At 37.8% G+C, this 25,080-nt stretch overlaps 1 protein-coding gene and 1 non-coding gene across 2 annotated transcripts in view; both read left to right on the top strand.

Moving 5' to 3' along the window:
* Window positions 1–444: 444 nt before the first annotated feature.
* CDC73 (cell division cycle 73) overlaps window positions 445–25,080 on the top strand; it is a 131,450-nt gene continuing 106,814 nt past the window's right edge. The window contains exons 1-7 of the mRNA XM_031016526.3: window positions 445–961; window positions 3,759–3,864; window positions 8,797–8,866; window positions 14,011–14,073; window positions 14,157–14,209; window positions 16,697–16,785; window positions 20,461–20,677. Of these exons, the coding sequence (XP_030872386.1) occupies window positions 831–961; window positions 3,759–3,864; window positions 8,797–8,866; window positions 14,011–14,073; window positions 14,157–14,209; window positions 16,697–16,785; window positions 20,461–20,677 (729 nt within the window). The 5' untranslated portion in view covers window positions 445–830. The remainder of the gene's footprint in view (window positions 962–3,758; window positions 3,865–8,796; window positions 8,867–14,010; window positions 14,074–14,156; window positions 14,210–16,696; window positions 16,786–20,460; window positions 20,678–25,080) is intronic.
* On the top strand, window positions 15,104–15,212 carry MIR1278 (microRNA mir-1278). Its single transcript, NR_106496.1, is given in 1 exon segment — window positions 15,104–15,212. It is a non-coding gene; the product is annotated as a microRNA mir-1278 (primary transcript).

The raw sequence follows: 25,080 nt of genomic DNA, 5'->3' as shown, positions 1-25,080 counted from the left end.
CACTGCCCAGAACTGTTTGTTTTTTTTTTTTTCTGGACTCGGTCTTTTCCACTCAAAACCAACAAAAAACCAAAACTCGTTCTTTTCCACATCAAAAGCAAACAAAAAACCCCAACCCCAACCCCAAGAGCCCCACTCTTTCAAAAGGGCTTCTCCGGATCACTAAGTCCTAGAGGTCTTTGGCTAGGCCTGGGTCCGATCTAAATAGGAAGGTAATTCTAGTGTTCCGCAAATCCTTGCCGAATTCCATCCCGGCCAAAGCAGGGACCCGGGGGAGCCTCTGGTCGCACCCGAGACAGTTCGTTAAATACTCAGTGCACGTGCTGGGGATGGAAGTGCTGACCCACTGCTCAGGTACGCGCGCACCTGTCGCCGCTTGGTGCGCGCCGCGGGGTACTGGGTACGTGCTCCGCGCGCGCGCGCCCGGCAAAGTTCCCCGTACGTGCGCCGTACGTGGGCGCGGTGCCCCAGCGCTCAGCGTTTCAGCGAGTGAGTGGGCTCCGTGCCCAGCTGAAGTCCGGGAGGGGCACTTTTCCAGGCGGTCGCGGCTCCCCCTGGCGGCGGATGTGCCTCGCTGGAGGGGCGCAGTCAGGCGTTCTCCGCGGGCAGCCGGCGGCGGGGCCTTGCCTTATAGCGCGGGGTCCTCGGCGGCCTGGGTGGCTACTGCCCCTGCTGCTGTCGTAGGCGAGGACGGCTGTTAGTGCTGCTGCTGTTGGTTCGTCGCGGCGGCGAAGGAGGAGGAGGAAGAGGGCGAGGCGACAAGAGAAGAAGGAGGCAGGCGCGGCGGCAGCGGCGGCGCCCCGAGCCGGCGGAGGCGAGGGGGGGGGAAGATGGCGGATGTGCTTAGCGTCCTGCGACAGTACAACATCCAGAAGAAGGAGATTGTGGTGAAGGGAGACGAGGTGATCTTCGGGGAGTTCTCCTGGCCCAAGAATGTGAAGACCAACTATGTTGTTTGGGGGTAAGTCCGTCATGGCTGTGGCCCAGGGGTGGCAGGGCAGAGTTGGGCGCCCCCAGGCGACCTCTTTCTTAACCCCTCCCCCCGTTTCCCCTGGGGATGGGATAAAACGGGTGTTCGGGGAAAAGAAAGTTTCTCTCTAGAGCAGAAGTTGCACTTTTAGGGTAAGGAAAGAAGGGGCGGAGCTCTAGAGCAGTTCATCCCTTAAAATTTTTGAGAAGCCCAAAGGAAAGGTACCGTGGGAGTTTCTGACTTTTACAGTTAATTTTTATCAGTAGGTATGTGTACCAGCGAAGTGTGGGACTGGTGCGCAAGGGATACCTGAACATAGGTGCACAAAGGAGCACACCGTCTGGTGCCGTAGACGCCTGTTTTTGTTCTTTATTTTTTTTTTATCTTTTCCAGGCTGCTATGTAACTAACTCCGCTGGTCTTTGCAACTCCTGGTTTATTTCATCTCCTTTCATTGTTGGGGTGGGGGTTATTCCTGTAGAAGAGAAAAGGGAATCAACCCTGAAGTTAGGACCGGAAAGAAATTTGGTGAATTTGGAAGAGTCATCAAAGTCTGTGTTAGTGAGGTCTTCAGGAGTTGGTGAAATGAGTGAGCTTTACAGATCTAAGAAATAGATGGTGCGTGTGATTTTCGGAAGTGTATTTTAAAGGGAAATGTTTGGGAATGTTGGTCCATGTGAAGTTTTATCAGTTTAAGTCGTTCAGGAAAACTTCTAGAGACGGCTCTAACAGTCATTAGGGGCCTTTTTAATGATGTCACTGTCATTGGTGCGTCGCTTCTAGAATTAGAATCTTGAGCTACAACTTCCTTACTCATTTTGTTTCTTTGAATGGAAGCTTTATGAAGAGTCGATGAAAAACTAGGGAAATTTAGTTTGTTGGTTGGTATTTATTTATTTATTTATTTATTTATTTTTGAGAGGGAGTCTTGCTCTGTCGCCCAGGCTGGAGTGCAGTGGCGCGATCTTGGCTCACTGCAATCTTTGCCTCCTGGGTTCAAGTGATTCTCTTGCCTCAGCCTCCTGACTAGCTGAGGTTGCAGGCCCCCGCCACCATGGCCGGCTAATTTATGTATTTTAGTAGAGATGTGGTTTCACCGTGTTGGTCAGGCTGGTCTCGAACTCCTGACCTCAAATGATCTGCCCGCCTCCGCTTCCCAAAGTGCTTGGATTACAGGCGTGAGCCACGGCGCCCTGCCTATTGGTTGGTTTTAAATTTTTTTTGTCTTATGATTTAATTAGCTTTATAAAATGTTGATCAAATGACATTCTGAGTTTCTGGTGTTTTACCCTTTCGAATAATTTGCATAGGTAGAATTACATGTGGTTGGATTTTTAGTGAATTTTTTTTTTTTTTAGACAATGGCTAAGGAGTACCTAGGGTGTGAAGTGGTTCAATCTGAGGATTAAAAAAATTCCTAAGACTCTGGTTTCTACCTCAAAGGAGGTTAACTTAGTCTGAATAGAGGAGATTAAACAGATAAGTTGATGTGAAATGCTTTCTATAAGTTGATGTGAAATGCCTTCTACAATAGCTTTTGAAGACAGCAGTCACTTCTAGTTGGGGTTATTTAGGGGAAGGTTCCATAGAATTGTCTTTGGCAAGTTCACATCCAACAAAGTTTTCTTGAATGAATGAATGAATGAACAAACAAATAAGCTTTAAAGAATAGGTAGGAATTCTCTGGGCTAAATGATGGGTTAAGTCTTCCAAGATGAGTGAACTGTATGCTTAAAGGCTGTATGCTTAAAGGCATAAAGAACTGGAAAGTAAATGTGTTGACAGCAATCCAGTGAAGCCAGTGAAAAAGGAGTGCTTAGCACAGTAGATTTTAAACTTTTTCAACAGTTTATCATACCAAGAAATTGTTTTTATTTTCTATATGTGCACATGCACATGGAAATATATACACATATAAAACACTAAACAATACTTACTCTTCTTATTGTATGCAGTGCATTTTATTTTTCTGTTCTTTTCTATTCTGAAAATAGAAAAAATATGGTTGTTAACTATTTATTGGGTTTCATAGTACAATAATTGATAGTGGTGTGTGGTTTGAAATACATTGGTTTAGAGGAAAAATGGGACTAGAAGGTAGAAAAGTAGGTTTAGGGCTGATTATAGTGGACCATATTCAGACGGATTCAAAGATATAGAAGGGGAAAGTGTAGTAGGAAGGGTAGGATTGGAATGAGGTAATATTAGTACCTGCATTAGAGATCTTGCACCATTAGTAGACTACATTGTTTTATCACAGGTAGAATAGCATTTTGGTTTTACATTATTGGTCTAATTTGAGGGCTGCCATAACAGTCATACCCCTGAAATTCAGTGTTGTGTTTACTGTAAGAATGTGAAGGATGTTGTTCAGCAGTATCTTATTTATCAAGAGCCATAGGATAAATTTCTTTTACATTTAACACCAGTGATAATTGTGCTTCTTCTAAGCAGTGTAATTGTTTTCTCTTATGGATCCTCTTCGATATGGATCTGGTTAGATTTCTCTATTGATAAAGCCCAGAGCCTAATTTGGGCCTAATTCTGAGAAGTTTGTAGTACCTTAGAGTATGAATTTTTTGTATTTTTCCCTACTTCTTGCTTTTTGTCGTTGCCTTCCTTTGTGTTTCTTTTGTGATCATGACAGTCTATTCATTATTAGATTTTATACTTTTTTTTTGTTAGCTATGTTAAACTCGTTGTTAGCAAAGTTGTGTATATAAATGAATCCAGCCTGAAGAGTTGAATTAGAATTGTCAGTAAAAAAAATCTTGCCTTAATTATTTCAGGACTGGAAAGGAAGGCCAACCCAGAGAGTACTACACATTGGATTCCATTTTATTTCTACTTAATAATGTGCACCTTTCTCATCCTGTTTATGTCCGACGTGCAGCTGTAAGTAGAATTCATTTTACTTATCTATTTATTTATCAGTTTTATTTTTATTTATTTAAGAGACAGGGTCTGGCCTTGTTGCCCGGGCTAGAGTGCAGTGGTGTGATCATAGCTCATTGCAGCCTCGAACTCCTAGGCTCAAGTGATCTTCCCACCTCTGCCTTCAAGTAGCCAGGACTGCAGGCCTGTGCCACCGTATCTGGCTAATTTTTTTTGTTGTTGTTAAAGATGAGGGGGTCTTGCTGTGTTGCCTAGGCTGGTCTTGAACTCCTACCCTCAGTGGATCCTCCTGCCTCGGCCTCCTGAAGTGCTGGGATTACTGGCATGAATCACTGTGCCTGGCCAATAATTCATTTTAAAACATTTTTTTTTTTTTTGAGATAGGATCTGGCTCTGTTGCCTAAGCTGGAGTGCAGTGGTGTGATCTCGGCTTACTGTACCCTCTACTTCTCGGGCTCAAGCCAGCCTCCCACCTCAGTCTCCTGAGAAACTGGGACTATAGGCATGGCCCACCATGCCGGGCTAATTTTTGTATTAACACATTTTTTTTTTTTTTTGGCTTCGTGGTAGTAGGTATCATTTGGAATGGATAGCTTCCCTCATGGGTTTCAAATCAAAAGAATGAAAGGTTTGTATGAGTGTCTCCAGGAGAGTCAAAATTAGGTGACTGTGTGACTTACACAGACTTTTTAATCTGTGATATTTTTTCATGTAAAGTGTGGGTAATGTTTATAACAAAGGAAGTTTTAAAGGGATTTATAGAGCCAGGCTTCTTAGTGCACGCTGGTAATCCCAGCTACTTGGGACTCTAAGGCTGTAGGGTTGCTTGAGCCTAGGAGATCAAGACCAGCCTGGGCAACATAGTGAGATGCCATCTCAAGAAAAAGAAAACCCGAAACACTAAAAGTATTTATAGAGATGTTTAGAAAAACTTTTAAGCCTGTGGAAGGACCCTGTTACTTCAGAACTCTAGTTTAATCTCAAGAAAACTTTTTTTTTGGTGTAAGGATCAAGATTAGCAGACATTTAAAAAAATTGTTTCTTAATCAGTTTTGTGCAGCTGTTTTAGTGCTCTGGAGAAGTTCATTTGTTTTAGTTTTGCTTGCTTTCTCAGTGTTTGAAAATTTATTACTCAGAGGAAATATTTGGAAACAACTTGAAAAGAACTGATTTCATAAACTATGATGATGAGATTCTTCATCTGTAGGGAAGTATCATTAAGACCTAAATTATAGCAGTATATTATAATTGATAAGTAAATAAGATTCAGAGTTATTTGGATAGGATAGCTGTATGACATGGAAAAGTACTATAATGCCCACATAAAATGGCCTGAAAGATATTTAATATTTTTAAATGAGCTTTTCCCTCAGATTATTTTTGGTAGAGTTGAACATAAAATTTTTTGAAGATATAATTGAAATAATTAAATGTCTACTTTTAATATTTGTTGCTTTTGCTTACAAGTATATACTTAAAATTAAGTATGAAATGTATTTATAAATAACTACTTTTTCCCACTTCTTATAGTTCTTAAAACAATCTTCTTAAACTTTTCTTATAGTTCTTAAAACAATTTTTTAAAATATCACTGTGTCTGTCATCACTGGAGCTGCTTTTTGAGTTACCTAACACAGTTGCTGGATCACATTAAGCTGTGTGAAACTTAACTTCTATAACCCTAACCTCCCTCCCAACTAGAAATAGTTAAGGTTTCTGGCTTATGTATCTTTCAAACAATAACTTGTTGTCTAAAGCAACTAAAAGCCAGGTGTGGTGGTGCATGCCTGTAGTCCCAGCACTTTGGGAGGCTGAGCTCAAGTGGGAGGATCACTTGAGCTCAGGAGTTCAAGACCAACCTGGGCAACATAGGGAAACTTTGTTAAAACAAAAAAATAAAAAAAATTAGCCAGGCGTGGTAGTGTGCACCTATACTCCCAGCTGGCTACTCAAGGGGCTGAGGTGGGAGGATCACTTGGGCCCAGGAGGTTGAGGCTGCAGTAAGCCATGATCGCACCAATGCATCTATCCTGGGTGATAGAGCAAAGACTCTGTCTCAGGGAAAAAAAAAAATGTGTGTGTGTGTGTGTTTATAGCAATTGAGAAAGTATCTCGTCACTTAGTGGGCTTTGTATTAAACCATAAGGCTTCTGCTTTCCTGAGTAAGAAATATATATTTATGTTACATATTTAAAAAAGTAAAATTAGAGTGGGACTACTTGGGGAAATAAGGGGAAAAAAATAGCACCCGCTCCGTCTTTAAGGTTATTTTAACTCAGATCTTTAAAAACTAAATTAGGTAGTTCTTACAGTGTTTCGTTGGATATATTCATTTTAGTGTAACAAAGATTCAGATAGTTGACTTAGATTTATAGATTCTGTTTTTGGGAAATGGTTGCGCATATAACTGATAGCTGTAATTGTTACTGTGGACCTTGGGACCCTTGGTTGCATAAGATTTAACTCTCATTTTTCTTAAGTATTTGCCATATTGAAAGAGTAGGATTCTAAAATTCCAAAATTCTATGAATTTGAGATTGTTGTCTCCTAATTACTTTGTGTTATTTGCTCTTTCCTGTGCGCAGACCACTCATTTTTTTTTTTTTTTTGAGTGCAGTGGCGTAATCTCGGCTCACTGCAACCTCCGCCTCCTGGGTTCAAGGGATTCTCCTGCCTCAGCCTCCCAAGTAGCTAGAATTACAGGCACACGCCACCATGCCTGGCTAATTTTTTGTATTTTTAGTAGAGATGGGGTTTCACCACGTTAGCCAGGTTGGTCTTGATTTCCTGACCTCGCGATCCGCCCGCCTCGACCTCCCAAAGTGTTGGGATTACAGGCGTGAGCCACTGCGTCCGGCTGAGCAGACCACTCTGAAAACAGATTCCTGATCCTTAGTTCCTATTTTAGTGTGAGTAGATGTAATCTTTTTCAGTGGATTGTGATGTGTACATAACTCAATAGTGACCAAATGATGATGTAAGTTATTAGACTTAGAAACAGTAACTTAAAATTAACTCAAATCTTTTAACTGTTTATGATATTCCGTATAGACTGGTTTATTTTTATTTTTTATTTTTTTTTGAGACAGAGTCTTGCTCTGTCACCCAGGCTGGAGTGCAGTGGCGGGATCTTGGCTTGCCACAGCCTTACCCTCCCGGGCTCAAGTTGTCTTGCTCCTTCAGCCTCCTGAGTAGCTGGGAGTATAGCTGGGACTGCAGGCGCTTGCCACCATGCCTGGCTAACTTTTATATTTTTGTAGAGTTGGAGTTTTTCCATGTTGCTTAGGCTGGTCTCGAAGTCCTGGGCTCCAGCAATCCACCCACTTTGGCCTCCCAGAGTTAGGATTACAGGCATGAACCACCATGCCTGGCCTAGGCTGGTTTAAAAGAATACAAGCACAAAAAAACTCTGCACTCAAATTTTTAAACTCATAAGGAGAAACTAAAATTTAGCTTGACCTTTTTAAAATAAAAGGTTAATTTTTAAGTGATTAAATACAGTTTATCTAAATCATTGAGGAGTCAGTGCAGAATGTTTGGTGCAGTAAATTATAATAAGTATCCAATATAAGGTCATTGGCCAAAGATACTAAAGGTTTTTGTTGTTACTTCATTGTTACACATATAAAGTGACAAAGGATTTAAACTGAAATCTGTTAGCTACCAATTTTTATTGCACTGTTTATTTGTGTTTGAGACTGGGTCTCGCCTCAGTCTCCCGAGTAGCTGGGATTACAGGCTTCTGCCATCACGCCCGGCTAATTTTTTTTTTTTTTTTTTTTGGAGCCAGTGTCTCACTCTGTCACCCAGGCTGGAGTACAGTGGCGTGATCTCGGCTTACTGCAACCTCTGCCGCCCAGGTTCAAGCGATTCTCCTGCCTCAGCCTCCCGAGTAGCAGGGACTGCAGGCACCTGTCACCGCGCCTAGCTAATTTTTGTAGTTTTAGTAGAGATGGGGTTTTACCATCTTGCTCAGGCTGGTCTTGAACTCCCGACCTCATGATCCACCCGTCTCAACCTCCCAGAGTGCTGGGTTTACAGGTGTGAGCCACTGCGCCCTGCCTAATTTTTGTGTTTTTAGTAGAGATGGAGTTTGACCATGTTGGCCAGGCTGGTCTTGAACTCATGACCTCAAGTGATGCGCCTGCCTTGGCCTCCCGCAGTGCTGGGATTACAGGTGTGGGCCACCGTGCCTGATCATTGCTTTATTTCTAATGATTATTTTCTGTATATCTTCCTGGAATTTCAAAAAGAAATTTATTTATTTATTTATTTATTTATTTATTTAGAGACGGAATCTCTCTATGTTGCCCAGGCCGGAGTGCAGTGGTGCAGTCTCGGCTCACTGAAACACCTGCCTCCGCCTCCTGGGTTCCAGTGATTCTCCTGCCTCAGCTTCTTGAGCAGCTGGGATTACAAGCATGCTCCACCACACCCAGCTAATTTTTGTCTTTTTAGTAGAGACGGGGTGTTGCCATGTTGGCCAGGCTGGTCTTTAACTCCTGACCTCAGGTGATCCACCCGCCTCAGCCTCCCAAAGTGCTGGGATTCTAGGTGTGAGCTACCGCGCCCAGCCAAGAAAATTATTAAAAGTAACATGTTTAATACATTTTCAGGATTTTTATTAGGTTCTTTTAGCCTAGTCATTTTGTCAAATGTGATTTAAAATATATTGTATCAAGATATATTGGAATAAAATTCAGACATTACATGTTAATATCAAGTTGTAAGAAAATTATTAAAAGTAACTAACATGTTTAATAAATTTTCATGATTTTTATTAGGTTCTTTTAGCCTAGTCATTTTTTACAAATGTGATTTGAAATACGTTTTTTCAAGATATGTTGGAATAAAATTCAGACATTACATGTTAATATTAAGTTGTGTATCATTGTTATTCATTTCATATCTCATTTAAAATTTTGGTTTTAGACTGAAAATATTCCTGTGGTTAGAAGACCTGATCGAAAAGATCTACTTGGATATCTCAATGGTGAAGCGTGTGAGTACTTTTTAAATTGTTCCCAGTCTTAAACAGACATTGTTTCTTTTTTCCCCTATGAGATAATGATTAGAGGGAAGAGAATTTGTATTTCCACCAAAAAATTAACCTACCTTCATTTTTGTCCATGTGCTCACCTTTTTCTTATACAGTGGATGCACTGTCTTTGCCCTTATGGCCAGTCACCCCTTCCTTGTGTGTGGATTCCATCTCCTTTCACAGTCTCAAAGACTTTGTCTTCGTAAATTGTTGTTTCTCTTACATCATCAGTTTTCTACTTTCTTCTGGATCATTCCCTTTTAGAATACCTACAGTAAGATTTCATGTTTAAAAAATGTTTTTGATCCCACATTCCTACTGTCTACTGCTTCATTTATCTCCTCCCTGATACTGTAAAATATTCTGCAAGAGTTCGTGTGGTATCATTGCTTCTTTTTTACCTTTGTTTCTTTCTTGAAGCCACTCTAGTCTGGCCTTCATCCTTACCATGCCACTAAAATCACTCCTTGTAAGGTCAAAACTGGTTTAAGGATTGCTACATCCTTTGGTCTCTCGTACCATACTTGACCTCTCAACAGCATTTGATACTGTTGACCACTCATTTTTGAAAGCCTTTCTTCATTTGGCATTTGGAACACCAGCCTCTTGGTTCTCTTTCTACTCATTGTTCACGTCTCAGTTTATTTTGGTTACTTCTGTACCTGACCTCTAATTCTTGAAGTTTCCAAGACTTGATCTTTTTTTTATCTTTTCTTTTAACCTGTATTCTCTAGGTGATCTCTTTCAGTTTTATGGCTTAGATATCATATATGTGCTGATGAAATTTCAAGTGTTTTTTTCAGCATTGATTTCTTTCAGGGCACCAGATTTATAAATTTACTGTCAACATGTTTCCTTGAATGTTGAATAGGCATCTGAAATTTAACATTGAAAATGGAATGCCTGATTCCCTCTTTCCCTTCTGCCCTCACACAGAACAAAAACAAGTCTGTTGTTTTCTCAGTGTTCCCACTTTAGTAAGGGGTAGTGAGACGCTATTCCTGCAGTTGCTTAGGCCAGAACTTTGGTGAAATCTTTGTCACATCTCACATCCATTCTATCAACAAGTTGTTTTTTTCTCTTTTTAAAAGTATGACAACTTCTTACCATTCTACCTACCCTATTTCATCCTTGCTTTTTAGATTATTGTATAGCTTCCTCACAGGTCCCCACTCTTTATTTCCTATAGTGTAGTCTTAGCAATAGAGTGTCCTGCTTTTGAAAAAGTATATAAACTTGATTGTATCACTCACCTGTGGCTTCCCATCACTCTTAGAATAAAACTCATACTTGTTACCCTGGCAGTCATCTTTCCTCTGCCTAAATCTCTGTGACTCCATCTACTACCATTCTTCCTTTGCTCATAACAGTCAGTCTTTTTGGTCTTTTAGCTATGCTAATCTTAGCACCTTTGCACTTTCTCTTTCTATCTTGAGTTGTCTTTCTCTACATTATCACATGGCTCACTTGCTTACTATTTCATTTAGATCTGTGCTCAAGTGTTTTTCCAAATGTTGTTCCATCAGAGAAGACTTCTCTGACCACTCTATTGAAAATACACTATTCCTTTCCTCCTTCTGTGGTTTTTATATAGTGCCATCCTGATTTATTTTTCACCAGATCTCATACATTGACCTGAAATTATATATCTGTTTATGTACATAGTGTCTGTCTTTCCCATTAGAAGGTAAATCCTAAGGGGACAGACAGTCGTTTGTCTTGTTAAATACCCAGCATTTACAATAGTGGTGCATGGTAGGTTCTTAACTGAATAAATGAGTAATTATTAATTTACTCTCTTACAGAGTACAAGTACATTGATATAATACAACTATTGGGTCTTACTTTGCTGAGTGTGACGTGTAGTACCTTTAAGTCATTAACAGCTGTCTTGTCATGCATGGCTTTAAGCAGTAAGATTGATTTCCACAGAGAATCTTGTGTATAATGGAAAGATCATCATTAGGAATGCTTTCTTCCTATGCTGTCCTCATTCAATAAGGACTTATTACATGCTTATTCTTAAAAGGCATTATGCTGGGTGTTGTGCAAAATGGCAAATCCCTGTCTTAAACATGTAAACATGTTTACTGTCATGCAAGGGAGACTGGATACACAAAAGTTTAGAACCCAGCAGTATTAAAGAGGGAGTCTCAATTCTGTGAACAGGATGGAGTTGGGGAGGATAGAAGAAACTTTTTTTTCTTTCAGAGATGGGGTCTCGCTACATTGTTCAGGTTGGTCTTGAACTCTTGGGCTCAAGCAGTCCTCCTCCCTTGGCCTCCCAAAGTGTTGGGATTGCAGGCATGAGCCACTGCACCCAGCCATTTTTTTTTTTTAATCAAAGCAAATTTGATTCTTTGGAGCAGTGTTTCTCTAACTTTTTAAGTGATGAGAATCATATGGTTTGAAAATAGTGGTTTTTTTGTTTGTTTGTTTTTGGCTTCAGAAGATGTGATATAAGGTCTAAGATTCTCTATTCTTAAGCATCGCAGGTGAGCCTGATAAATAGGCTAGTTTTGGGGGAGCGCTTTAGAGCAAATGATTTTTCTTTTTAGAATCAAAAGTAGCGTTGCCCTTTATCCATCTATGTCATTTCCTGTAGATTTTTTTTTTTTTTTTTGAGAAGGAATCTTGCTCTGTCGCCCCAGGCTGGAGTGCAGTGGCGCGATCTTGGCTCACTGCAAGCTCCGCCTCACGGGTTCATGCCATTCTTCTGCCTCAGCCTCCCGAGTAGCTGGGACTACAGGCGCCTGCCACCACGCCTGGCTAACTTTTTGTATTTTTAGTAGAGACTGGGTTTCACTGTGTTAGCCAGGATGGTATCTATCTCCTGACCTTGTGATCTGCCTGCCTCGGCCTCCCAAAGTGCTGGGATTACAGGCGTGAGCCACCACGCCTGGCAGTTTTTATAGGACAGAGTTAGTCACTAAGCGTATTGCTTTGCCACTTTTTGAAAACTGTTAATTCAATAGTTTAATGAAAAGGTTGAGCAAATATTAAGACCGTATTCTTAGGAAGACATAATAGCTAAAGATGTTGGTTCTTAATTTATACATTTAACATGGTCTCAATAAGAATCTCTAGTTTTTCTTGAGGTAGGAATAGAACTAGACAAGGTGATTCTAAAGTTCATTGGCAAAAGTAAGCATCCTAAAAATTTGTAGAAGAGCATTGCGAAAAGGCTCGTCATTCTAGAGAACTTAAAACCCTGATAATTTGAAACAACTAAATGACTAGATACACTAATAAAACAACTTTATCTGTTAGGTTAGAAATCTATATGTGAATTTAACATGATTAAAGAGACATGTCAAGTCAATGGGAGGAAGGTGGGATTATTCAGTTACAAGCTGATAAAAGTAGTAAAGTTCTGTATTATAAAAAACAAAAGACATGACAAACTGGGAAAATATGTTAATATTTCAACTCATCACAGATAAAGGGCTAATCTTACTAATTAATATATGAAGGGTCCTGGAACTTTATGCATAAAAGACCAAACACTCTATGGATTATGTCATAAAATTCACAGAAAAGGTGATAAAATCATGAAAAATGCTTAATATCATTTATAATAAGAGAATTGCAAATTTAAACTATACAGAGATAGGATTTTTTTTTTTAACCTGATAGACAAAAATCTGTAAGTTTGATAATATGCTCTGGTGAAGCAATGAGAAAACAGATATTCTACTATATTGTTGATTATAATGTTAATCAGTGCACCCCTACACCCCCATTGAAGAATTGGCAGCAGTCTAACATTACAAATTTGACATAGAAATCCTGTGTCTGGAACTTTATCCTAGAGGTATATTTTGTTTAGCTTTTTTACCAGTTGTGAATAACTAAAAATTACATGTGTAGGGTGAATGCTAACTTTAAAAAAACTTGCCATTATATATAATATCTAGATGTACATTTATATATTTATGAAAATTTGTGACTTTATATTAATATATTATTGTGCCATTGTTCATAACAACAGAAGACTAAAATTGAACAGCTCATCAACAGGGACCTAGTTAAATAAATTGTAGTTAGGCCATACAGTAGAGTACTTAGTAGCTATAAAAAAATGGTTAAAGAGGGCCGGGCACAGTGGCTCACACCTGTAATCCCAGCACTTTGGGAGGCCGAGGCGGGCAGATCACGAGGTCAGGAGATCAAGACCATTCTGGCTAACATGGTGAAACCCCGTCTCTACTAAAAATACAAAAAAATTAGCCGGGCGTGGTGGCGTGTGCCTGTAGTCCCAGCTACTCGGGAGGCTGAGGCAGGAGAATGGCGTGAACCTGGGAGGCGGAGCTTGCAGTAAGCCAAGATCGCCGCTGCACTTCAGTCTGGGTGACAGAGCGAGACTCCATCTCAAAAAAAAGTAAAGGAAATGCTCTACTTAACTGATATGGAGGGTTATGGGAGATAAGTTGTTAGGTAAAAAAGAAAACAGGGTTCAGAACAGTATGTTTAGTATGTCACCTTTTGTATTAAAAAGGGTAAAAATAATTTTGTATTTCTCGTATCTACAGAAAGAAACTCTAGAAGGATATATAAGAGACTAGTTGGCTGCATAGGGTGGTGGGAACTAGGTGAATGGGGACAGGTATACCCCTTTTTGTTGAGCCATTCAAAAATTAAGTAATTTAATTTTAAAAATAATTTAGTTTTTTACCAGTTGTGAATAACTAAAAATTGCATGTTTAGGGTGAATGCTAACTTAAAAAAAATCTTGTCCATATATATGTGTGTGTATGTGTGTGTGTATATATATATTTATGTGTTTACTTATGTTTAGATATACCTTTTTAGGTGTCTGTGTTATGACATTGGAGCATATACTTTGAAGCAACTAATTTCAGTCAGATCATCTCAGTAATTTGTAAGCTAAATTGTTAAAAATAGTTTGTCCTCTTAGAGACTTTCTAATATAGATTAATCTTTTAAATAACATGTTTTTGCAGAGCTGCTTTAAAACTGAATTTTTTACCTAGAGAAAATCACCATATAGAAGTATATAAAAAACCTAAAGCATTTCACTTGTAATAATACCCAGTATATATGTTGAAATAGTAATCCTTACGTGAATCTTTTTATGTCTTCAGCAACATCGGCAAGTATAGACAGAAGCGCTCCCTTAGAAATAGGTCTTCAGCGATCTACTCAAGGTATGTCTTGTTGCATATTTATATTGAACTTTCAGAAGCCCATTCCAAAACTACACATTTATTTACTTCTCTTTCTTTTATAGTCAAACGAGCTGCAGATGAAGTTTTAGCAGAAGCAAAGAAACCACGAATTGAGGTAAAGAAACTGTATTTTAAACAATTTTATTTATATTGTTATTGAAATTGGGATTCTTTAGTAACAAGGATTCTTTGATTGCAGTAACCTGAGGAGCTTTTTTTCTGGAAAAATTTTTGTGGTAGAAAGAACAATTGATTAATAAGTAGCTCAAGCTATAGTTTTAGCTCTCTCACATGCAAGCTATGTGATGGACAAATCATTTTATTTTCTTTGCTTTTATATTCTTATGGATGAACATATTGGCTCAAGGGTCAGAATTCTTTTTCCTTTCTGTTCTTTTTTTTTTTTTTTTTTTGAGGCAGAATCTTTCTCTGTCACCCAGGCTGGAGTCCAGTGGTGTGATCATAGCTTATTGCAGCCTCGACCTCCTGGGTTTAAGTGATCCCCCCACCTCAGCCTCCCGAGTAGTTGGGACTGCAGGTGCCTGCCACCATGCCCAGTTAATTTTTGATTTTTTTTTTTAATAGAGACAGGGTTTTCCATGTTGGCCAGGCTGCAGAATACTTTCTTTATGAAAGGCCAGATAGTAAATATTTTAGGCCTTATGGGCCATACAGTTTATGTTGCAACTATTTTACTTTAATATTGTAGTGTGAAAGCACTCATAGACAATACATAAATGAACAGATGTGGCTATGTTTCTATAAAAAACTTCAGAAAACAGATGGCGGGCCGGAATTGGTCTTTGGGATGTAGTTTGCCTACCTTTGGAACAATGTGTTATGGGTGCTTGCTTTACTGCTCAGAGCTGTGAACATGAAGTACTTACTACTTTAATGTAATCGTAATTAAGGATATTCTGAGAAATGGATCTGATATTTTTAAGAGATAATGATGATGATTGATTCATTGTTATTGCTCTATGCTATGTGTTATTCTAAGTACTTTATATGTATTAACTCATGTAATTGTATTTGCTCATAGATGATATGCATAGTACTCCCAGAACTCGTTAAGTTGGTAGTACTGTGCATATCATCTATGAGCGAATAGGCTCAGACAGAGTGAGTTCCTGAGGCCCTTGAAGAACCAGTTGGAACCTTGGCAGTCTGGTTTCTAGCCATGCCATAAATTTTGTGGCAGTAAAACTGAATATTTCCCCTTATATGAAAGGAGATTATGACCTGTGGTAAACAATGTGTATGAATTTAGGGATACCATTTATTTGATCTCAAATTCCTGGCCTCAAGCATTCTGCCCACCTCGGCCTCCCAAAGTGCTGGGATTACTGCCATGAGCCACTGCGCCCAGCTCAAGGGATGCCATTTATTTGAAACAATCTGAACATCACAGTCTAATTATTTGAAAAAATTCAACATGGCAGAAGTCCTAGTTTCCTGGGATTCCAGTAACTTAAAAAATCAGCAGGAAATGGCATAATACATTTTTTTCCAAATCATTTGTGGGGTTGAAATGTGTTACATAAACAGCTATGGTTTTCAACATTGGTTTTCAGTTCAGTGTATGTCTTTTGAGGATCTATAAGGAACTGTGCTAGGAAAGAGAAACTGAGGGTAGAGTTTCTGATTTGATAAAAATCTAGGCTGCAGTTATCTTTAAAATCAGTAGTAAGGAATTTGAGAAATCTGGGCTATATCTTTATTGCAAATGGAAAAAGTTGGATGCATTTGCCAAAATATTTTTGCATTTATTTCAGCTGATTTATTCATTTTAAGATTTTTACATGATAGATTAATAATAGGACATGAATTGGAGCCCAACATCTTTTTGGATCTCTAGAGTATGCTGATGCTTTTTATACAGTTTTGTATTTCATTAGTCATAGTCATTGACTCTGGTCCTCAGTTTTGTTATTTGTTGAATGTGGACATTAAACTGAATCAGGGTTACCAGATTTTGTTTTGTTTTTAACCAACTGCTTTTCAGACTAAATTTTACTTGACATCATAATATGTGAATTAGATAAAAGCTGAGCTACCAGGGTTGAATTTCAGACAAGATCTTGAAGTGGCCCATGAGGCGTTTAGTTGGAAGCTTCTAACGTTCTAAGGACCATCCTTTGAAAACCTTTAAGGTTTTACTTAGAGCATTTTGATTAGTGCTAATGGATTCAGGACCTGTAGCAACAGATGAAAAAAAAATGGAGATACCAAAATGAAATTGTTGACTCTGGTGAAGGCTTGTCATAACATTTGGTTATTAACTTTCTCAAAAAGATGAATTTATTTGTTGTGTCTTTCTGAAGAAAGTCAGCTATGATATGGGAACAGCACTTAATCATAAAGAAAAAAGTAGCTAAGCAAGTTTTTCCTAAGCTTTTCGATGATTCCAGTCTCAAGATTCAACATATATTTATTGTTATTAGCTTTATGTAGCCAAAAGTAGTCTTGAAGTTGGCCTAAAGACACTGATACCTAGAATTGTAGAGGTAGGAAATTTGGTAAGGAAAAGTTACATGTAGCGTTTTTTCTTCCTAAAAGTTAAATAAAAATTTTAAATTCATTAACCAGTGGTTATTTCCAGGATGAAGAGTGTGTGCGCCTTGATAAAGAGAGATTGGCTGCCCGTTTGGAGGGTCACAAAGAAGGGATTGTACAGACTGAACAGATTAGGTAAGAATTTTTTTTAAGTAGAAAGTAGGTAGTTTAGATATATGTAAAAGTATAAGGAAAAGGAATATTAAAATGCTCTCCACATTTACATTTACCTCTTGGATTCATTTTATGCCTCTTTGCTCTTAAGTTCGTAAGAACATGTGTGGGGATTGGAAGTCATTGTGTTTATCATGCTTTTTGAAAAGTCTTCTTGTTACTATTACCATGTTGGTCTTTCTTTTTAAAAATTGCTTTATAAGCTGAGAAATTCATTTTATGTTACCTCTTATTAATTACGTACACCAGAGGTCAGCAAGCTTTTTCTGGAAAGTGCCACATGTTAAATATTTTTAGCTTTGAAGGTAATATGGTCTCTTGAAACCACTGAACTTTTGTGGTGTGGGGAAAGCAGCCATAGACAATACATGAATGGATAGGCATAGTTTCTTCACTTTTTAAAAATGTTTTCATTTTTCTGGATTCCAGCTACTAAAACTCTACTTGAAGTAGTTTGACAGCTCACTTACATTCTTTTCTTTTTTTGGATTCTTTTCTATCTGTCTGTTTATATTCTTTTTTGAATTATTTTTGGATAGTTTCTGTTGTATTGAACTTTAATTTGTTTTTTTTTTTTTTTTGGAGACGGAGTTTCACTTTTTCACCCAGGCTAGAGTGCAGTGGTGCGATCTTGGCTCACTGCAACCTCTGTCTTCTGGTTTCAAGCGATTCTCCTGCCTCAGCTTCCCGAGTAGCTGGGATTACAGGCGCCTGCCACCACGCCGGGCTAATTTTTCTATTTTTAGTAGAGATGATGTTTTCACCATGTTGGCCAGGCTGGTCTCAAACTCCTGAACTCGTGATCTGCCCGCCTTGGCCTCCCAAAGTTCTGGGATTACAGGTGTGAGCCACTGCGCCTGGCTGAACTTTAGTATTTTTTTTTTTGACAGTTCACTTACATTCTTCTCTTTTTTTGAATTCACTTTCTATCTGTTAAATTCTTTCTTGAGTCCTTTTTGGATAGTTTCTGTTGTGTTTTCAACTTTACTTAATTGTTTTAATGTAATTCCATGCATGTTTAGTCTCCAGCATTGTAGTTTTCATCTGAAGTTTGTTTTGCTCTTTTTTTTTTGAGACGGAGTTTCGCTCTTGTGACCCGGGCTGGAGTGCAGTGGCGTGATCTCGGCTCACTGCAACCTCTGCCTCCCGGGTTCAAGTGATTCTCCTGCCTCAGCCTCCCGAGTAGCGGGGATTACAGGTGCATGCCACCACGCCCGGCTAATTTTTGCATGTTTTGCTCTTTTTAAAAAAACATACCTACTTCATCTTTTAATTTAGCTTGTTGAAATATAGAACGTAGTTCTTGTAATTATTTTCATGCCTTTAGATTGATTGATATTTCTCCTCGTTGTGCTTTATTACGTCTGCTTTATTACATTTTCCTGCTTTATTACATGTCATGTGATCTTTGCACACCAAACATCGTATATACTTTTTACCTTGTTGAGTGCTAGATATTGTTATATTTCCCCACATCATCTTTAGCTTTTTTTTGGGGCACAGTTAAATCCCTTGGAAACAGTTTGTTACTTTTGGGTCTTGATTTTAATTTATCTGAACATTGGTCAGCTAGGGTAATTATTCCCCACCCACTGAGGGAAGACCATTCTGAGTACCTAATACCTCATGAACGTGAGGTTTCATTCTGGCTAGTGGAACAGACACTATTCTTCACTTTGTGTAACCACTAGGCATTATTCTGTCTAATCCACTTGGGTGGTTCTTTATTCAACCTTAGATAGTTTCTTCATAATTGTGCTAGTCAGAATTCTGCTGGGGTACGTGAGGGGGATCTTCTGTGCAGTTCTCAGGTGTTCTGACCTATGAATTCTAAACACCTTGGTCTTGCTGTAGTCTCAGCTCCATTTCTTCTTATCAGAGAATCCGCTCAGCTCTACATGGGTTCTCCTCCCAAGGCCATGTCTTGGAAACTTACAGGCAATAAGCTGAGGCAGTCATAGGGCTTACCTTGTTTATTTCTCATTTGTTAGGGAATTACTGTCCTTCATTGCTTGATATCTAGCATCTAGTAAACCATTGTTTTATGTATTTTGACTGGTTATTTAAAGGCTGGAGGGTTAGTCTAGTCTCTGGTACTTCATCTTGGCTGTAAGTAAAAATTCTATGTTTCAAAGTCCATTGGAAGCTTGATTATAGTTTGGAGAAGTACGGTAGTCCCCCATCCACCCTCCGGGGATATGTTCCAAGACCTCCAGTGGATGCCTGAAACCTCGGATAGTCCTGAACTCTAGCCAAGGAGTGCCAAGGTCACCTTGTCGTTTAAGGGAAGCACTTTGGCAGTGGCATATGCGAATTGCTAGCATCACTACTCTTGTGTTTTGGGGCCATTATTAGGTAAAATAAGGGCTACTTGAACATAAGTACTTTGATGCTGCCATAGTCGATCTGATAACCGAGATGGCTATTAAGCGACTAACAGGCAGTGTATACAGTATGGATACATTGGACAAAGGGATCATTCGTGTCCGGATATCCCAGGCAGGTGTCCCAGGCAGGACAGTACAAGATTTCAGCAGGCTACTCAGCATGGCACATAATTTAAAACTTACGAATTATTTATTTCTGGAATATTCCATTTAATATTTTGGACTGTGTTTGATAGCAGGTAACTGAAACTGTGGAAAGCCAAACAGAGGAGTACTGTATTTGAATTTGGCTTAAGGTATGCTGGTGTGCTTTAGATTTTAAGGGAAATTTGCACAGTATTACACAAAATGCATCAAATGCCAGATGCATATGAGCACTACTATAAAGTACCTTCATACCTAATCTGAATAAAATTAGAATACTGTATAATACTACTGTATTTAAACCTGCAGGAATTTTTGTCCTTTTTCTAGATTTTGTGTAAACATATTTCAAGATTTTCATCTTGTGACTAAAGTAATATTTTTGTCTACTGTTATTAAGGTACCCAAACACTTTTTAATTCTTTTTCTCATTTTACATGATAAAAGACACTTGCTTAAGATTATCATTTTATGACATGTATACTTTCAGTGTTGTCTTTTTTTATATTTCTGCAAACATAGTCTCTTTCAACTATTTTGCCTATTTGAAAATCAAGAAAAGGGAAGAAAAAGAAAACTGTATAAAATATGGCTTTATCTTCCAGAGATTAAACGAGTATGTTTTTGTGGCATATAAAAGCCTGTCACTTAAATTATGTTCTGCACTGTGGCATACAAGTTTGAAACCTTGAAATAAATTTCAAGGAAAACCTAGGCTTTGAACTTTCTGTAGGATGGATTTTTTACCCCCTTCCAAAGTGGCATCTGTGTGTGTGTTTAATTTCCATAGATACAGAAAATATAAAGAAAAGCACCTATATTAATGAGTCCTGCTTTTTTGTGGGGAAGAGATGAAAAACAATGAAGAATTTTGTTGCATTGATACTTCTGAGAAATTACTAATTTGTTCTTAGAGTAATATCTCGACATGAATTCTTTATAAAAATTTTATATAATTACAGAATAGCAAGTCAGTCTTACAGATAAAACCTTAATTATTGCCATTTAAGTGTTTTTACCAGAAATTTATAAATGTAACAAAATATATTTATGATACACTCCAGGAATGCTTGCTGTGAAAATTTAAAAAAGAAATTGCTTTTAGGTCTTTGTCTGAAGCTATGTCAGTGGAAAAAATTGCTGCAATCAAAGCCAAAATTATGGCTAAGAAAAGATCTACTATCAAGACTGATCTAGATGATGACATAACTGCCCTTAAACAGAGGAGTTTTGTGGATGCTGAGGTAGATGTGACCCGAGATATTGTCAGCAGAGAGAGAGTATGGAGGACACGAACAACTATCTTACAAAGCACAGGAAAGGTAATTAAAATATTTTACTCATTCATTGGAGTGAGAGAGAGAGAGAGAGAGAGTGCGTTTAATCTGTGATTATAGAATTGGTTAAAATTTGCTTTTAGGTGGAAGTTTCAAGTTTTATCTCTTTGAAAGCTCAGTAATAATGTAGATTTCCAGATGGCCATTTTTACCATTCCATTCTTGAATATGGTTGTTACACATCAGAGATGCTGATGAAAAAGTAGGAATCAAAATGCAAGCTCCTTCACAGATCATTTGCAAATCAAAGAATGGCCCAGTTTTCCTGTTGAGTCATTTTTGCTTAAACCTAATAAATGGAATAATATTGATGGCAAGTTCTCTGGTTATTAATGCCATCATTATTTTTTTTTCTCACATGGTAGAGAACTTATGGAAATCTGTAGCAAACATTTATTGAGTATATTTTACACACTATATTCTGTTGTGTGGGTATAGCAGTTTTTTCATTAGCTCCCTATTAATGGAAATTGTTTTCTTTTGTTTTTGCTCCAAAGATTGTGCGATTTTTCTCCCTTTCTCTGGCCTTCCTTTCTTCTCTCTGCCCCCCTCCTCCTTTCTCTCTTTCTCCTCCCGTTTCCCTCTCTTCCTCCTTCCCTCACTTCCTTTTCCCTATTATGAATAATGCATTAGAAAACATTGTTGTACATGTACCTTTGTGTGTTTGTGTGTATATAGCCAAAGGATTAATTCTTGGAAACAAATTGCTGGTTAAAGGAGATATGCACTTTATATTTTGAAAGATAAAAATCTGAAATACTGAATATCCAGTATTTTCATGGTTCTCCAAAAAGAGGATGCATTTATCCTGATTTATGTACTTTCATTTGTCTTTTCCTCTTTAGTGCCTCAATTTTCTCTTAAATGTTTTCTCCACTGATGCACAGTTGTTAATAATGATGATCTAGTAAGAATGTTGAAGTGTGCAAAGTTACTCGTGAAACTGAAATTTAACATTGTTTTAGGCAAATTGGTTTTGATTGTAGAATTTTGGGATTTTAATCTTAAATTTACATTGCTATTTTAGTAGAAATAAAGCTACGAAAAGAGTATATGAAGAAAAGAATCATTTCTTTTTCTTTTGTACTTTGACTTGTTTTACAAAGTACCTAAGGTTGAGATTAAGAATCATTCTCCAGAGCTTAGAATTATAGAGAAATCTGAGGATGTGAGTAAACTTCCATTTTTGCTATTTACAATAAAATGATTTGTCGATACTGATTTTCACTGTCTAGCATGGCTAATACTTGAGAAATATTGTGACTTACGTTGATCCATTAGTGTTCATTAAAATAAAAAAATCTCAAACTCATAGTAGAAGAATAAAAACAGGTGATATACCCTACCTAACTTTTAGACCAAACATTACTTTTTCAAGTAACTGAAGTGAACAGTTTTCTTTGAGCTCTAGGTGGCAGGATTGTACCATCATTTCTAAACTTACTGATTTAGTATTGTTGGTACCACTATATCTTTTAAAAAAATAAGTTAATAAAAGAATTGTTTTGTAGCTAGGCTTGCCTAAATGAGTATTATTAGTATTAAAAAATAAAAAATACTTTGATAGTTTTTCTGTGTATTGTTTTTATCTGGTAAACTCTAAAAATACTCGTAGGCAGGTGAGAATAAAAAAATACCCTTAGGTACTTAATGCCCTGTGGGTTTTAGATAGATCTTCATTATTACTAGTTATCAGGGCTTTCTTATTTTTTGAGTTTCGGGAACAAAAGTCAGGTTCAAGATTCATGAGAGGCTGGGTGCGGCAGCTCATGCCAGTAATCCCAGCACTTTGGGAAGTCGAGGGGGGTGGACCAGTTGAGGTCAGGAGTTCAATTCCAGCCTGGCCAACATGGTGAAACCCTGTCTCTACTAAAAATACAGAAATTAGTGGGGCATGGTGGCATGTGCTTGTAATCACAGCTACCTGGAAGGCTGAGTGAGGAGAATTGCTTGAACCTGGGAGGTGGAGGTTGTTGTGAGCTGAGATTGTGCCATTGCACTCTAGCCTGGGTGACAGAGTGAGACTCTGTCTCACCAAAAAAAAAAAAAAAAAAAATTTCATGAGAGGTATAAATATGTTATTATTTTTGCAAGGACTCCAAATAAAGCAACTTGATTTTATAATGCCATTTAGAAAACACACCTTTAAACTTACATAAATTAGGTGAAAGGTTTATACGATCTGAAGAGAAGCATGTATAAACTTATATAAATTAGTATATGTTCATCATTGAAAAACTAATAAAAGGAGTTCACTAGAAGGAAGATGTTAATCACCTGTAATTCTACTGCATAGTAGATTGATGATAATATTGATTAATTCTTCTTTATTTTTAAGGTAGTGAGATTTGCTTTTCATATATTTTCAACTATTTTTTATAATAAGACTAAGATTTTATGTGCATTTTTCGTTGTATTGACCTTTGCAGTGATGGTACACAATCAATGGTTGGTAAAACTGCTGGTCATGGTGTGAATCAAGGCAATGGCACTTAGCCATTGTGTTCTTTACTCACTAATGTCCTTGATGACGTTTTTAAAATTTATGAATTTTGTTAACTCTTGACCCTCAAGTGTGTCTTTTTATTATTTTGTGTGATGAAATTGGAATGTAGAAAGCACTTCTGCAAACATGATGGTTATTCTCATCAAGAGACTTGTGCCATTGTGTGAAGTATGAACTGAATCAACATTTTTTTATTTAAGTAACTGTTATTCAGACTTGGTTATTTGGCAGACTTTTTTTTTTTTTTTTTAAATGAAGGAAATAAATTTGTTCCTTGAAGGAAAGCAGCTGATAGTATTTGTTGCCAATGATAAAATGACAGCTTTCGTGAGAAAATTAGAATTTTGGGAAGTTTCTTTATGCTGATGTCACCATAACACTTTTCTAATTCTTTTTTCACCCATAAGTAAAGAAACAAGCAATTTTCTAATTCTTAAAGTCTTCTAGTGAGTCTTTTAAAAATAATATTAACAAGTATAATTTGTTGATACTGTATAATTAACCATGTTAATATTTGGAAAATGTGCATAATTCAGTGATTGATATTTTCCAGATGACCAGTGAATGCTGTCACAAATCATGCATGGGTAGAAAGTTCATTTAAAGTGCAAGGAGACTGATGGATTTTAAAGTACCTATGCAAAAAGTTTATGGATGTGGTTTCCATGTTGCATTAACCTTTAAGAACCATTTATTGCATTTTGGTATGATATCAAAGAAGACTATCCACAGTTACCTGAAAAACTACTAGAATATTCTTCCCTTTTCCAGCTGTTTGTGTGAGGATAGATTCTCTCGGTATTCTTTGACCAAATAAGATATCACATTTATGACCAAATAAGAAAGCACAATAAATGTTAAATGTAGAAGCTGATCTGAGAATACAGCTGTCTTCTGTTAAGCCAGAGATTAAGGAAATTTACAAAAATTTAAAACCTGCCACTCTTTCTTGTCATTACTTTTATGCATTTTGAAAAGTGATTTTTCATGAAATATGCTATTATGTTTACATGGAATCTTGTTTTCTTATTTTTAAAAGAATTTAAATTTTTTTCAGTTTTAATCTTCAATAGATACTGTAGTTCACACAAACTTAAAGCTCTTTGGGGTGCTCAGTAATTTGTAAGAGTGCAAAGGGGTCTTGAGACTTATATTTGCTGCTCCAGAGGATTATAGGAACTAGTTAGCACTGCAGCTGGTATAGTGATAATAGTTATGTTTCAAGCAGCCTCTCATTTTATATACATATTTATTTGTATAGTATTTATTTAACATCTACAAACTAGGCAAGTGCTAAACACTGACCGGAGGTGCATTGGTCCTAGCTCTCACAGAAGTTATACTCTTCAGCAGAAGTCAATATTAAATAAGCGGTAATTATTACGTACATTATAGGGCAGACACCCAGCAAGGGCAGTTAACTTAGTTGAGAGTAAAGAGGAGTGATACCTAAAGAATAAAAACTAGTGAGGGAGGTGAAAGGGGTAAGGTGGGAAGAGTGGTCCAAGCCAAGGAAACAGAATGCTTTGTTTAAAGAAGAGAAATTATGTTGTATTTGAGGTTCATGAGGGCAGCGACCATGTCTTTTTTGATCATCATTGTACCCAAGTGCCAAGCAAGGTGTTTGGCTTAGAGTAGATTCTTACTACATATTCCTTCAAATGTTAAGTGATTGATAGGCAGCATAAGAAGAGCCCCAAAGGAACTGTCAGACATTAGGGGTAAAACCAAGAGAGAGTAGCATCTCAGAGGCCAAGTATCTTTGTCTGTTTTCTGCTGCTGTGGATATCACAGACTGGGTAATTTATGAAGACAAGACATTTATTTCTCACATTTCTGTAGGCTGGGAAATCCAAGAGCATAACAGTGGCATCTGGTGAGG

This window comes from Gorilla gorilla, chromosome 1, assembly GCF_029281585.2.
Source record: "Gorilla gorilla gorilla isolate KB3781 chromosome 1, NHGRI_mGorGor1-v2.1_pri, whole genome shotgun sequence".
Taxonomy (NCBI): Eukaryota; Metazoa; Chordata; class Mammalia; order Primates; family Hominidae; genus Gorilla; species Gorilla gorilla.
The sequence above is the reverse complement of the archived record's forward strand: the minus strand, read 5'-3'. Positions and strand labels throughout refer to the sequence as shown.